Below are 13,822 nucleotides of genomic sequence, written 5' to 3'. Positions count from 1 at the left end.
TTAACCAGTTATTGTTGCTCCATGTCTAGCTACCCATTGTCAGTATTCAAAATATCCCAGATAAAGCCCTAAACTTTGTTTCAACTCCGGTGGGAGCAGTGAAAATCAAGTCCCATTACTCCACAAACAATACCAAAAGTGTAAGTGATTTATCCAATCACCAAAGAACGATCTAAAACAAACACAGGTCAAAGCATACAAGGCCTACACTAGTCCCTTTTTTAAAATGACTTTGCAGGTCTAACAAATAGTCTTTTAAAGACACAACAGGCTATTGCTATATTTTTTAAAGGCAGTGAGTCTTAATGGATTATTTAAAAAATTACCAATCAACAAGTTTGAAGAACATGCTTCAATTCCACTTTGGCCCTTGAATACTGAATAAATTGTAAATAATAAAAATTCATTTCAAGAATTTTACTTTTTAGAACATAGAACAACACAGTGCAGAACAGGCCCTTCGGCCTTCGATGTTGTGCTGACCTGTGAACTATTCTCAGCTCGTCCCCCTACACTATCCCAAAATCATCCATGTGCTTATCTAAGGATTGTTTACATCTCCCTCATGTGGCTGAGTTGACTACATTAGCAGGTAGGGCATGTCACGCCCTTATCACTCTCTGCGTAAAGAATCTGCCTCTGACATCTGTCTTAAATCTATCACCCCTCAATTTGTAATGATGCCCCCTTGTACACGCTGACGTCAACATCCTAGAAAAAAGACTTTCACTCTCTACCCTATCTAATCCTCTGATCATTTTGTTCCTATCATAACCAGGCACCATTATTATTAGCTGCCTTCTATTTAAATAAAAGTTTAAAATATGTCATCTGTTCATGGAAGAGGATATTTTATCATTTATGAGAAACAAATGAATAGGTAAACCTGACTGGCATAATATCATTTGGAACATATCAGTTAATATTTTATGTACCGCAGCACATCTGGAATTGAAAGCCACACAATTCATGAAAGACAACTCTCCCAGCAACGTTTTCCAATTATATCTTATTTAACAGCGTGACATCAGAACAATGAGAAAGCATTAAAAACATATTCATATTTATATCTTTGGGAAACAAATCATAATCTATTTAAATAACCTTTATTTGCGTTGCTGCATTGTTCACAGTAATCCTCTCTGAGGCTTTTTCACAGGGCTGGGGCATCCAGAGGAGAGCAGTACATTTCCTGTTTCTGCTGTGAATTGTCTGCAGTGATCCAGTTCCCAGCATGAGAAGGTAAAGCTAAAAGTGGTTCACACACACACAATGTTGTCACCAGATACAATGCCATTTTCTTCCTCTTTAGGTTCTCACAAGGCACAGTTAAAAAAATGTATATCCAAGGCCTTGAGGTGAATCTTAATCACTGAGCTGTATATGGATTCTTCAATCATGTCTATTTGTGGAAAGTTGGGAAAGGGAAAATTGTTTCTCCAGTGAAAATTGTAACATGTGCACCCTTTCTTTTGAGAAACTGGCTTTGAAACAAGATATATGGCACCATCTTCATCCCTTTATTTCTGCTCCATTTCTCTCGGCATAAACAATTAAAGCTTCTCCTACTGCACAAAGTATGAGGCTGGGGGGGAAAGAGAGAGAGAGAAAGCAAATTACATTATTAGTTCAAACTCAGTTGGTTGCAGGCAATAAATGGAGGTTGGGACACATTGATACCACTAGGGCCAAATGGAGCTAACTCATTGTTTTTGTGTCAGTTGAGTATATTATGAGCATACTGGCCTCTGAATTAGAAGGGTGTGATCACAATCCTCACAGATGATAGGCTGATACCTCACAGTTGGGTTGAATCAGTGCTTCATGAGGGATTGACTTTCAAATATGCAAACCTACAACATGGTCTTAAATAAAAACAGAAAGTGCTGGAGAGCTCAGCAAGGTTGACAGCATCTGTGGTGGGAGAAAGTAAATGAACACCTCAAGCCTGGATGTGACTTCTTCAGAACTTGTCTCCAGGTCACTCAACCTTGTCCTTCTGATTTGGTGAATGTGAAATATTCTCATAGCTGTGTTGAAAGGAGAGGGAGCCCTGGGTAACGTTTATTCTCAAATAACAACACCAAAAAGCACCAAGATTAACTGGTCATTTAGGGTTACTTGCTGTTGGTAAAATCCTGGGAGAAAATTGGCTGCTGTTTTTAGAGATCTAAAAATAATGAATTAACTGGATGTTTCTTTGAGACCTCCTGCCGGCATGAAAGGCACTATTGAAATCTAGGTCAAATTAACAATGATATGGTACAGAAGACAGTTGTTTGGCTCATTAGGCAGTATGTGAAGGCAATGGGGCTCCCCCAAGCTGGACAGGCAGCAAGAGACCCACACTGCCCTTTTTACAGGATAGCCCACTGAATTAAGGCACTTAATTGGGCAATGGTGGGACTTCCTTAAGGTCAAAGACCTCACGAGTGGAAATTATGTTGACTGAGAACTGCCAGCTAATTAGAAACTTGTAGCTCTTCATGTGGGGCAATGCCATGGGATGATAGCTCCTGCACCTACCTGTGGCCAAGGACTGGTAAGGCACCCGGGTGACAGGGAAGTGATGGCAGGTAGGGTATAAGAGGAGTGCTTGGCAGCAAAGGCAGAGAGATGGCTCTCAGTGGGCTCCATGTCCCTATACCGGGACTCTCAATCAGACTCTGCGACTTCGAATGAGGGATCCTGTGCTCCATGAAGCCTGTGAGTAACCCTAACAAGAGTTTAAATTTCAAGGTTCCACTTTGTAAATTGCTCAGCTATTGCTGGGTTAATGCCAGCTACTGTGCATAAGACCCTTAAATAAACTTTATTGGAACAGTGTGGCATCTGAACTCACTGGTTTGATTAAATGTCTCCCCACTAGCAGCAATGTCAGCATGCTAGAGGGCATTAAAATCCACCCATTTCATTTCAAGGCTTACTTTATTTGTGTTGTAAATCTTCCCTTTCCAAGGTCCACTACATTCAAGTTATTTTATGTCTACTGAAAGAATTTCAGGACTCCTCTTGAAAAATTATTTGTGGTCAAGATCTGCATCCTGCTGTCTAACAATGAGAAATTTTTCTCCCTCTCTCAGAAGCTCTTCTGCCCAGTTATTCTTGCCTCCATTGCTTCACTCTTGTCATTGTGGCTAACTTTGCAAAAATCTTACTATTGATTCCATTGATGCTTTTGGAACATTGCATTATTTTCCTGTCTCACACTTCTCATTCCTGATTCTATTTCTTCTTTCCCAAGTCAATTGCCAACTGTTTCCCTGAGCTGTCTTCCCTTCTCTATTCTATTAGTATTTGCACCAAGGAATTGCTCATCTTCAATTACTTTCATCAATACCAAGGCCTCACTCCTTTCAAAGATCATGCTGTGTATAACAGGATTCATTAGTTATGTACTTTGAGCCAAGACAAATTTATATCTGTAAATATTCTTTTGAAAGGGTACTTAATTGTTATTCTACATCTCTTCCTGTCTGACTCATTCGGTAATCAATGGTGTGGCCACAGTCTGTGATCTTTGGGTTTTATTATCCTGCTGTTAAGACTCAGCAAGTGTGATGTGTCTAAACCTGCTGACAATGTGAAGTTACTTAGGGATGTTACTCACATCCCACAAATCAAAACAAAATTCTAATTAAAGGACAATCCAAACTGTCCTCCTTGCCATTCTGAATCCAAGCCATTGATGAGACAGAAACAAAGGCACCTTTCTTTGTGGATAGAATTTATTAACTACTCAGTCTTACAGCTCCTTCAACACATCACTTCTGTGCGTTCCCCCATTATTCTTTTCCTTACATTGTCCCAAGGTTTTCAGAGATGTTATTAAGCACTTTTGGTGCATGTGGGACTTGAACCTGGATTTTTTGGCTCTGTTCTCCCTTGATAGCTCCCTAATCAATTAACCCCAACCACCAGTTTCACTACCTTGTATTTTAACACCCCTTTCAATAGCACCAACCTCTGCTTCAACTCAACACCCTTTACTGCTTCCAATGCAATCTCATGACTACCCTTTCAGAATCGGCAAAGGGATTACTACTCACTGATATTCTTGTACTGTTCTCTATTGACCCCAATTCTTGCCCTTCTTTCCCCTGCACCTTCCCATATGCTGCACTGTCACCTTGTTCCTATTCTCCATCCAGGGCCCCAACCACTCTTTGCAGTGGAATAACAATTGATTTCTTCCAACCTGGTGCATTTACTGCTTGTAAAAATAGATTGGGTGATTGGAAGGATACATACATAGAGCAATGTGTGAGTAGGAGTGACCCTGATCATGTGCTTTTCCAACTAGTCCTACTCTTGTGTTGGTCTTGTAGCCATGTCTTATATGCAGTTCCAATCTCATTTTTCTACTTGGCATTTTATAGCCAAGGAGTCATACAGCACGGAAACAGACCTTTTGGTCCGACTCGCCCTTGCCAACCAGGGTTCCCAAACTAAACTAGTCTCACTTATCTTTGTTTGACCCATATCCTTCTAAATCTTTCCTATTTATGTACTTGCCAAAATGTCTTTTAGCTATTGTAACTCTACCTGCCTCGACCACTTCCTCTGGTAGTTCATTCCATATACTTACCACCCTCTGTGCGAAAATTTGCCCCTCAGGTCCCTTTATAACTCTTTCTCCTCTCTCCTTAAACCTGTGCCCTCTAGTTTTATACTCCCATAATCTGGCAAAAAGACCTTTGCTATCACTTCATCTATGCCCCTCATAGTTTTATAAACCTCTATAAGGTCAACCCTGGACCTCTTATGTTCCAGGAATATCCAGCCTCTCCTTATGATACAAAGCCTCCAGTCTCGGCAACATCCTTGCAAATCTTTTATGCACCCTTTCCAATTTAATAGCATCCTTCCTCTCGCAGGGCAATCAGAACTGTACATACCACTCTAAAAGTGATTTTACCAATGTCCTGCATAGCACAGCATGATGTCCCAACTCCTATATGCAACGTTCAGACCAATGAAGTCAAGCATGCCAAATGCCTTTTTCACCACTCTGTCAAGGAACTAAGTACCTGCACCCCTAATTCTCTCAATTCAACAACACTTCCCAGGGCTCTATGTAAATCCTTCCTTTTGTTTGAGGTGCTGCATTTTGGTAAGACACATTTATCTAAATTAAACTCCATCTGCCATTCCTTGGCCCATCTAATCATGACCTATTATACTCATAGGGAACCTTCTTCACTGTCCACTACACCACCAATTTTGGTGTCATTCACAAACTTACCATGCTTCCTGCATTTTCATCCAAATTGTTTACTGAAAAATATATACGGTGGACAAAGCACCAGTAAAGCACCACTTCTATCAATAATTACAATGGAACTTTGATAATGTAGCACAGATGTACCAGAGTTACTGGGGACAGGTTTGGTCTGGTTCACTTCTTATCGTGAAGATGCTGACTAAGGTTTTGTTGGGCTTTGGGAGGTGCGGGGGGGGGGGGGGGGGAGGAATCTTGTTTACTGATCAAGGAACCAGCAGAGATCTCACCTTAGTTCCACAGGGGAAGCTTGAAAGAATTTTAAGATACCTTCCCTATAATTGAGTTCTTTCAACTTTAACATCTCTTCTGGACTTGCATTATTATCCTCTTTTGTCTTTTACTTAAAATTAATTGTGGCAAGGTAGGAAATTATTATCTTTTCCTGTACCCTGTCTCTAGGTGCCATATTTGCTTAAAGCATTATCTAGCTTTTAGATAATGCTTTAGCAAATACAATGCCAAGAAAACTAAAGAAGGATCATACCCAGATCTGGATAATATACAGTGGTTAGCAATGCTGCCTCACAGTGCCAGGGACCCGGGTTCGATTCCAGCCTCGGACGATTGTCTGTGTGAAATCTGTACATTCTCCCTGTGTTTGCATGAGTTTGATCCAGTTTCCTCTCACAATCCCAAGTTATGCAGGTTAGGGTGGACTGGCCATGCTAAATTGCCTATAATTTAGGTTATTAGTCAGGGGTCTGGGTGGGTTACTCTTTGGAGGGTTGGTGTGGACTTGTTGGGCCGAAAGGCCTGTTTCCACGCTGTAGGAATTCTAATTCTTAATTAACTGGCTTATTTCCATAACAATATAAATAAGCTCCATCCATAAAAGGGAACTGGTGCCATAGCACTGGTGGGCAGCTCCTGCTAGTCATTCTTACGTAAAGGGATATGAAGCAAATTCTGGAAACAATGGAGTGTAAGCTTAACATTAGCAAGAGGAAGGATACACGAATCTGTATTCATAGAGGTGATAGAAAGCATTAAGAGACAGATACAGAACAACAAATATAGATTCTGAAAGATTAAGTCACGTTCAACTAATGCGGTCAGATACTTTGAAGAGGCAGTGGCAAGTGTAGGCAAAGGGAATTAAACGAGTGTCAAAGACTGGCTTTTGAAATCATTTTATAAGGAATAACATATGCTCATGACAAAGGATGGGGCTAGTAGAGTTAGAGGAAATGCAGCTGAAAAATACAGAAGAGATGGTAGATTTGAGGAAGACCAAATTTTGAATTCCAGAAGGTTCTGTTTTAGGAACACTGTTATTCAGAAATGACATTAATGATTTGGTTATGGAAACAGGTAACTCTATTTCAAAATTATGGGGATAGTGGGTATGGGTGCAATAAATCACAAGATTACGTATAAATTACACTGTAGTATACAACACATTTCACTGTATTTTGTAACAAGATACACATGACAATAAATAAATCAAATCAAAGATAAACCATGCACTTTGGGCAAGGCAAACGAACTTTAACTTAGATAAATGTGAGGTATTGCACATGGTAGGAAAAGCAGAAATATCACCTGCATCTCAGGAACATTCAGAAACAAAATGGCGCAGACAAGCAAAAGAACTGAGGGATACAAATGAACAAATACACAGACCCCATACTGCAGGACAGGAAACAAATGAAAATGCAAACTAAACACCAGGATTTATTTCGAACGGGGACAAAATTCAGATGTAGTGAAGTTGTGTTAAATGTGTATAGGATACTGGTCAGACCACACTTGAGAGTAAATGCAAAATACTGTTGGTGCTGAAAATCTAGTACTTCAAAACAGTACAACCTTTTGGGACTCGATATCGAGTTCCATCACTTCAGAGTATGGTCTCTTTACTATATTTTCTTACATTCCTCACTCTACCTCACCGAATCTTGTTTGTATCTTCTTGGCTTTGATATCAGTGGAGTGGACCTGTTTTCTCCTTTTTACAACTGATGTTTATACCAAATTTAAACATCTATCACTCCTTTGCCACCATTATCACTGCCTGTGTCTGTTGGTCTGGGCACACCCATCTGTTCCACTTGCTCCCCCTCTGTCTACAGCATAAAAAACACAATTTTCCACTCTTCTTCCATTCTGAAGAAGGGTCATACTGGACTCAAAATATTGACTGTGTTTCTTTCCCCACAAACGCTGCCATACCTACTGAGTTTCTCTACTTTCTGTTTCTATTCCACACTTAAGAGTTCAGGTCTTTATGCTACATTAAGAAAGAGAAATATAGGAAAAAGTGCAAAGCAGATTTATATATAAAGTAAGAAAACTGACAGCTTACTCTATTGGGAAACATTAAACAGGTTGGGGGCAATTTGTTAAAATAGTGCAGATGATTTACAGGAGACTTGATAGAGATCTTTACATTTATGAAAAAGTGGGACAGGGTTGATGTGGAAACAAAATTCCCACATATGGAAAAAAACTCCTAAACTAGAAATTGTGAATACAAGATAATTATCAATAGATGGAGAGATATGAATATAAAGAAGTTTCTTTATCCAAATAGCATTTAAAATAGAGAATTTGCTGACACACTTAACCTAGAAGCTTTCAAAAGGAAAATTGACTACATGAAATAAAAAGGGAACACTACCAATTCTCTAAGAGAATCTTGGAGAGTGGCACCTTTTAAAAACCTTTTCCAAAAAGGCACATTGTTTACACAATGTGGTCCAGCTCAATGTGGTCCAGGAAAACTGACAGTTCAGTCAAAAAAAAAGAACAGTCAGACGGAAAGATTATGCATTACACCAAAATTCTGGAACTCACTTCCCTCCAGCACTGTACCTACTGCACACGGACTGCAGCAGTTCAACATGGCAGCCAACCACCACCAGGGTATTTGGAGATGGGCAACAGATGAGACCTAGCTAGTGGTGCCCACATTCATAAACAAATAAAAACAATATGCTAGCAGGCCTATAATTTGTTTGGACACTCTTTAGGAGGGATCCTACCTCATGAAGTTCTGTGCTACTGGCAGCACCACCAGAAGAGGTGGCTAATGCTAGTACTGCGACTTAGGCCAAGGAGGAGGTGATCATAAATGGACATGGACCTCCAGATAAGTCTAGGATCTCACTGGATCCCAGATGGCAGGCCTTGGTGAGGGGAAGAGGGCATGCAGCCTTTTGGACTGGGGGCTGGGTGGTGTAGGGTGTTAGTCATGTAGAATGTTAATTGCTTCCAAACTCCATGTGATATTACAAAATCTTAACTTGCTGGATTATGTTACTTTGCAGCCTGTGTAACCAAGCTAATTCAACCAGTGAAGGAAGTCAGGATGTACCAACTCTTCAATGGCGAAGGGTGACAGCAATGCTGGATTCTCTCCCGTAAAAAAGCAGTGGCTGGAAGCCCAATTAATAATTCAAGATCCAAGACTGATAGATCCCTGTGAAGCAATACTGAGCTAAGACAGATGGATGGAATTCGGATACAAATGACCCAGAATCTCAGTGAACAAGCCTGACAGGCTGCATGATGTTCTCCTGTTCATTGGCATGGTGGAGAACGCAGGAAAGTACAGCTGCTGCTTTCAGATCATTTATTTGCTTCTTCCTCTCTTGCTTGACGCAACACATCTGGAGCAGTCATCTCTTTGGCTGCTGCAAACTTGTGAATCTTACATTTAATTAGAATTGGAAGCAGGAGATGACATAATGCACATAAATAGATAGCAATCGACAACATTTCTGAAATGTTACTGTTTATGATCTGGTTTGATGTAGTGGTATGTGGGAGAAATTCAACTGGAATGGCACCAGGCCAGATGCGTTATCTCAATAAGTTTTCATGCCAAGTCCTGTGCTGCAAATATAATCAAATGTTCAGGGAGTGTAGTACATTCCAAATAACAAGCCAGATTTTCTGAGGAGTGGCAATTTGCTGAGACTGCCTCTCTGTTTCTTTTTTACTATAGGAGCGAGCTCCACAATTCTCTGTGGAGATTCCAATCAGCCCCTCTGCAGGTTTGCAGCGTTGGACTTCCATTCTGACTGTTTTCTCACAACGTGGAACTGTCAGAGGAAGGCAAATGATGTCCTCAGTCAGCTGCAATGGTCTAGAATCACAGACAACTATTCTGACAGTTGCAGTCAAATGATAAGTACATACTGAGTTTAGGACACCAGGAGTGTGCCAGGTTAAGTGTGTGTGTGTGTGTGTGTGTGTGTGTGTGTGTGTGTGTGTGTGTGGGGGGGGGGGGGGGGGGGAGCGGTCCGGGCATCGAGTCTGACAGCTGAAGGAAGATGATGAGTGGAGTGGGGGGGGCGGAGGGGGGAGGGGGTTTAGCCCCACGGAATGAATGGACATTGGGTTCTGGAAGCTGAAGGAAGGCCTGAAGTGGGTGAAGGGCATGTAGTCTGAGATTGGGTGTTTGGGAGTTAGGCACTGGGTCATTGATTGGGAGTTAAATCTGTATATTTAACACTTTTCCTGAGTAACTATTTACTTAATTTATTTGGAATCTTCTGAATTTTCTGATTTAAATTGATTACTTTTGAAGTATTCAGGTGCAGGGAAATTGCTCAGTTTAACTTCAATTTTCTATTCCATTCCATCGGAGTTTGCTGTGATGGGAACCCTGCATGTTTTCCTACCTATGCTAGGAAAACAATTGTTTGGCCATCTGAAAATCTGGAATGTTACGTTTATTTTAAATTTAAGATACCTACATTTTAGAAAGTTAGGTTACTGGATACATCCTTTTGACAGGAGCTTTTTAGATTATTCGTGTATGGGATGTGGCCATTACTATCAAAGACAGCATTTGTTGCCCATCCATGCTTTTGAATAATTGGCTCTTTGAGCCATTTCTGAGGGCAGTTAAGAGTCAATCACACTTCTGTGGATCTGGGGTTACATGCAGATATGACTTAGTAAGATCTGCCATTCTTACTAAGGGCATTAATAAAGCAGACAGATTTTTTTTAAGACAATTGATAATGATTATACGGTTACCCTTAGACTGGTTTTTAAATTCCAGGTTTCATGGAATTCAATTTTCACCAGTTGCCTTGGTGGAATCCAAATCCACGTCACCACAACATTAGCCTGGGCCTCGGGATTACAATCCAATCACATAATCACTGCGCTATCAGTTCCTGTCAATTTGAAAGCACTAATGCAATAACATCAGAGATTTCACTGGCAGCAGTATCAAACAGCTTGTATTACATTGATCTCTTTATTCATAAGTAGCACATTTGTAAGCTGCAGTATTGCAAAAAGGATGAACATATTTATCCAACCATTAAATGTTGTGCAACTGCATATAATAAACAACAATTTTGCTACATTGCAAGTAATGTGCTGCTTTTCCTTCAGAAGTTAAATTGCAGTAATTCTGTTTGTGTTTTGTGTTGACAGGTCTATTGTGTGAGCAGCACCAGTTTTGTAATCTGCTTGTGGTAGAATAAATACAGCAAATCATTATAAGATCATTTACATCATTTGCCTGCTGCTTAGCCCATTTAAAGAAAAATCTAGCTTGGCCCAAGTCTCACTTGTTTTTTTTCCCCTTCTGGCATTGGCAGATTACTAATGTCTAACAATTTCATCTCAGTGTAGTAGTCAGCCATTTCCAAACTGTTAGCAATCAAATGTAATACTGAACTGTGCAACTCGCTACAGGGACTGAACAAACTTGCTCCCTTTATGCTGAACTTTTCCAATATGAGAGAATAGCAAACTCTTCATTAGAGGAGATTTACTACAAAGATAAATGATAAAATGGTGATAGCATTTACTCCCCTTCATCTTTTGTTTTGAGAGAAAGTGGATTTGTTTTAAACACTTTGAATAAGAATTTGTTTAGAAAAAGCTTTTGCAATATTGGATGCGTAAGATAATGAAAACACAAAAGAAATTGAAATCGCTGCTCTGGCCCATGTATTATAATCATTGGTCTTACATTGGTCTTATCTATTTGCCAATAGATAATCCAACCTACCTCCAATGGGAAACTGCCACTTATTGCACAGTACATTCTTCCCATAACTCATTATCTATCTGAGCAAAAAGCAATCACCTCTCATTGGCTTAACATTGGTGGGAGAATTTGCCTGCTAAAAGATAATATCTTTCAGCAAATGGCAGGAGGAGCATATGTGTTAGGAGCTGGAATCTGTTCAGGTTTTTCATTGTCTCTATGGCAATGCTGTGTGCTGGCTGACCCTACTGCCTTCAATTTTGATGGCTGTTTTGGACAGGTGTCAAAGTCATTGGCCTGAAGCCTTTTTCACAAATCCAGTCCTGATTGTAATTTAGCTGTGACCCAAGCAAGGTCACACCCATGGCTTCCCCATCAAGCAAAGAGTACAGGAAAAGGACCTATGTTCAGCAGAGGCCAAATAAGTTCCTTTACTTTCCTTGTGGAGCTAGGTATTAGTCATATGACTCCTATAGACCTTCCCAAAACAGGCTTACTCCACTTCACTTCACTTTCTCGAGATCACATCTTGTAGAATTCCTCCAATGAGGAAGCAGGCCAGGTTAGATCCATGCTGATCCTCTGAAGAGCATCCCACCCAGACTCAGCCACTTACCTACTCACGGAAACCCTGCATTTCCCCATGACTAATCCACCTAACCTGCACATCTTTGGACCATAGGAGGAAACCAGAGCACCCGGAAGAAACCCATTCAGATACAGGGAGAATGTGCAAACTCCACACAGACAGTCGCCCAAAGGAGGACTCGAGCCCGGGTCCCTGGTTCTGTAAAGTAGCAGTGCTAACCACTGAGCCACCATGCTGCCCCCTTATGGTGGCAAGCTGGTTGTCTCCACCCACGTGAATCTAAGTGCCCATTGTCAGTCAGCTCCTCATCCTATCCATAATAGTGGGGAGCTGACTGGTGACATACAGATCAGCTCTGGTTGTTATAATGACCTTGAAATCAGCCTGCTGAGATTGGCAGTGTGGTGCTTGGCTTCATTAACAGCCTGAATTCTGCTCTAGATTAACATTGCAGATCGTGCATCCAAGTCACAGAACTAATGAAGAAAGCAGGATTGTGCTCACATAACAAATTTCCAGAATGACCGTGATGCCTGCTATAGTTATTTTAGCCAGTAACCTCCCCAATCCAAAAGTCCAGAATATGGGCTCCAGAAATTTAGAGGCAATGAGGCTCAACACAGGTACCTAACAGGACAGCAAATGTGGCTTTGATGGGAAATAAATCTGCAGAAACCGGACTACAAATGCCAAAATACAACACAGACCCTATCCCGGGAGAACTCAAAATCATGCAGCTAGGGGAAAGTGTCGTGATAGAACAGAATGACTAAAATCTTCACGACTGAGACTGGTACTGGGTGCAGTATGCGTGACAAGTGCCTTTGTTTCAGTGTTACACTTATAATCAACACGATAAACAATCAGAGATGTAAAATGCTGAAAATGCTGCTGAACAGCTAATCTCCACATCATTCACAGAGGATCAGAAGAATTTTTGAGATGACGTTCAGCTTAGGATTGTGGGCAACAGGAAATTTCGTGGCTGCTAGACAAAAAAAAAACAGAGGTGATCACATTGGAACTTCTGAGTCATGTTAATTTTCAGAAAAAAATATTGCAACATATTCCCTGTATCGATAAGTTCCAAGTAATTCCTGCTGATGTTATGAACCCAAGTTGTTTCTTTTAAAATATTTTTCAGTATTTATTCTTTTCACCAGAATGTGAAAAATGTAAGTGGAAAAGAACTTAGAATCCCAAGACAAGTTAAGTTTGCAGAACATCACCTTATAATTTCCCTGATATATACGGATTTTAGGAGCAATTCGAAGAACTCCAGGAAGTGCATTCCCCAGGATTTATGTTAAATTGTGTAAAAGGGAATAAAGAGTTAAAACTGAACGCATTTCATTCTGTTTCATTTTAGTATCTACTTTGGAATGTGAACAAGAGAATTCTCAACATCAGTGATGCAGTTCAATGTTGCCATTCTGAGACTCCCTAAGGTTTGAGTGAAAACAGTTAGACCATTGGGATACCATTAAGACAAAATCATGTACATCGATCCACATCCAGCAGGGATTAACCACTGCCTCTCTGGTATAATCTATCAGTAACAGAGGGGAAAATTGAATACGTGCTCAGATTTGGAATTGAACGATTGATGCTCCACTTCTAACAAGAAGCAAAGCTCTCGAGCATTTTAAAATATTTCAAAAGTAGCACTGATACAGTACTAATCATGAGTATTTTGGTTATACACCCACATTGATGGTACAACCTAGTCCAAATCATCAATATTGAGCAACAACTGCATGTTCAAAACTGAGCTGGATTCGCTCAATATGACTCATTCCTTGGGTCAGAAATTAAGATTTCATGCTCTTTCCTGGGATTCTCAGTGTCAGTGAACTTCTGTTCAATTGCTTTTCTTTCAGAATCTGACACACAAGGACTGAGCCTGAAAAGTTTATACTATGTTTATCATCAAGCAACACGCAATGATTTCATAAATTTCACAGGTTTGCACACGATACATAATAATACA

General features: G+C 40.4%; 1 protein-coding gene across 7 annotated transcripts in view; it reads right to left on the bottom strand.

Moving 5' to 3' along the window:
• The window catches only part of LOC132815041 (transmembrane protein 241-like), a 227,261-nt gene that overhangs the window by 100,040 nt on the left and 113,399 nt on the right, over positions 1-13,822 (bottom strand). For 2 of the 7 annotated variants that reach the window (XM_060823701.1, XM_060823708.1), the window contains one exon: positions 1,090-1,585. The exons of 1 other annotated variant lie outside the window; for it this stretch is intronic. In XM_060823701.1, the coding sequence (XP_060679684.1) occupies positions 1,403-1,585 (183 nt within the window). In that variant the 3' untranslated portion in view covers positions 1,090-1,402. Of the gene's footprint in view, positions 1-1,089; positions 1,586-11,063; positions 12,821-13,822 lie in introns of those variants that run through there. 4 more of the 7 variants (XM_060823702.1, XM_060823709.1, XM_060823705.1 and 1 more) reach the window with 4 other exon arrangements.

Source organism: Hemiscyllium ocellatum, chromosome 4 (assembly GCF_020745735.1).
Source record: "Hemiscyllium ocellatum isolate sHemOce1 chromosome 4, sHemOce1.pat.X.cur, whole genome shotgun sequence".
NCBI classification, from domain to species: Eukaryota; Metazoa; Chordata; class Chondrichthyes; order Orectolobiformes; family Hemiscylliidae; genus Hemiscyllium; species Hemiscyllium ocellatum.
This window is presented reverse-complemented; position numbering and strand designations above follow the sequence as displayed.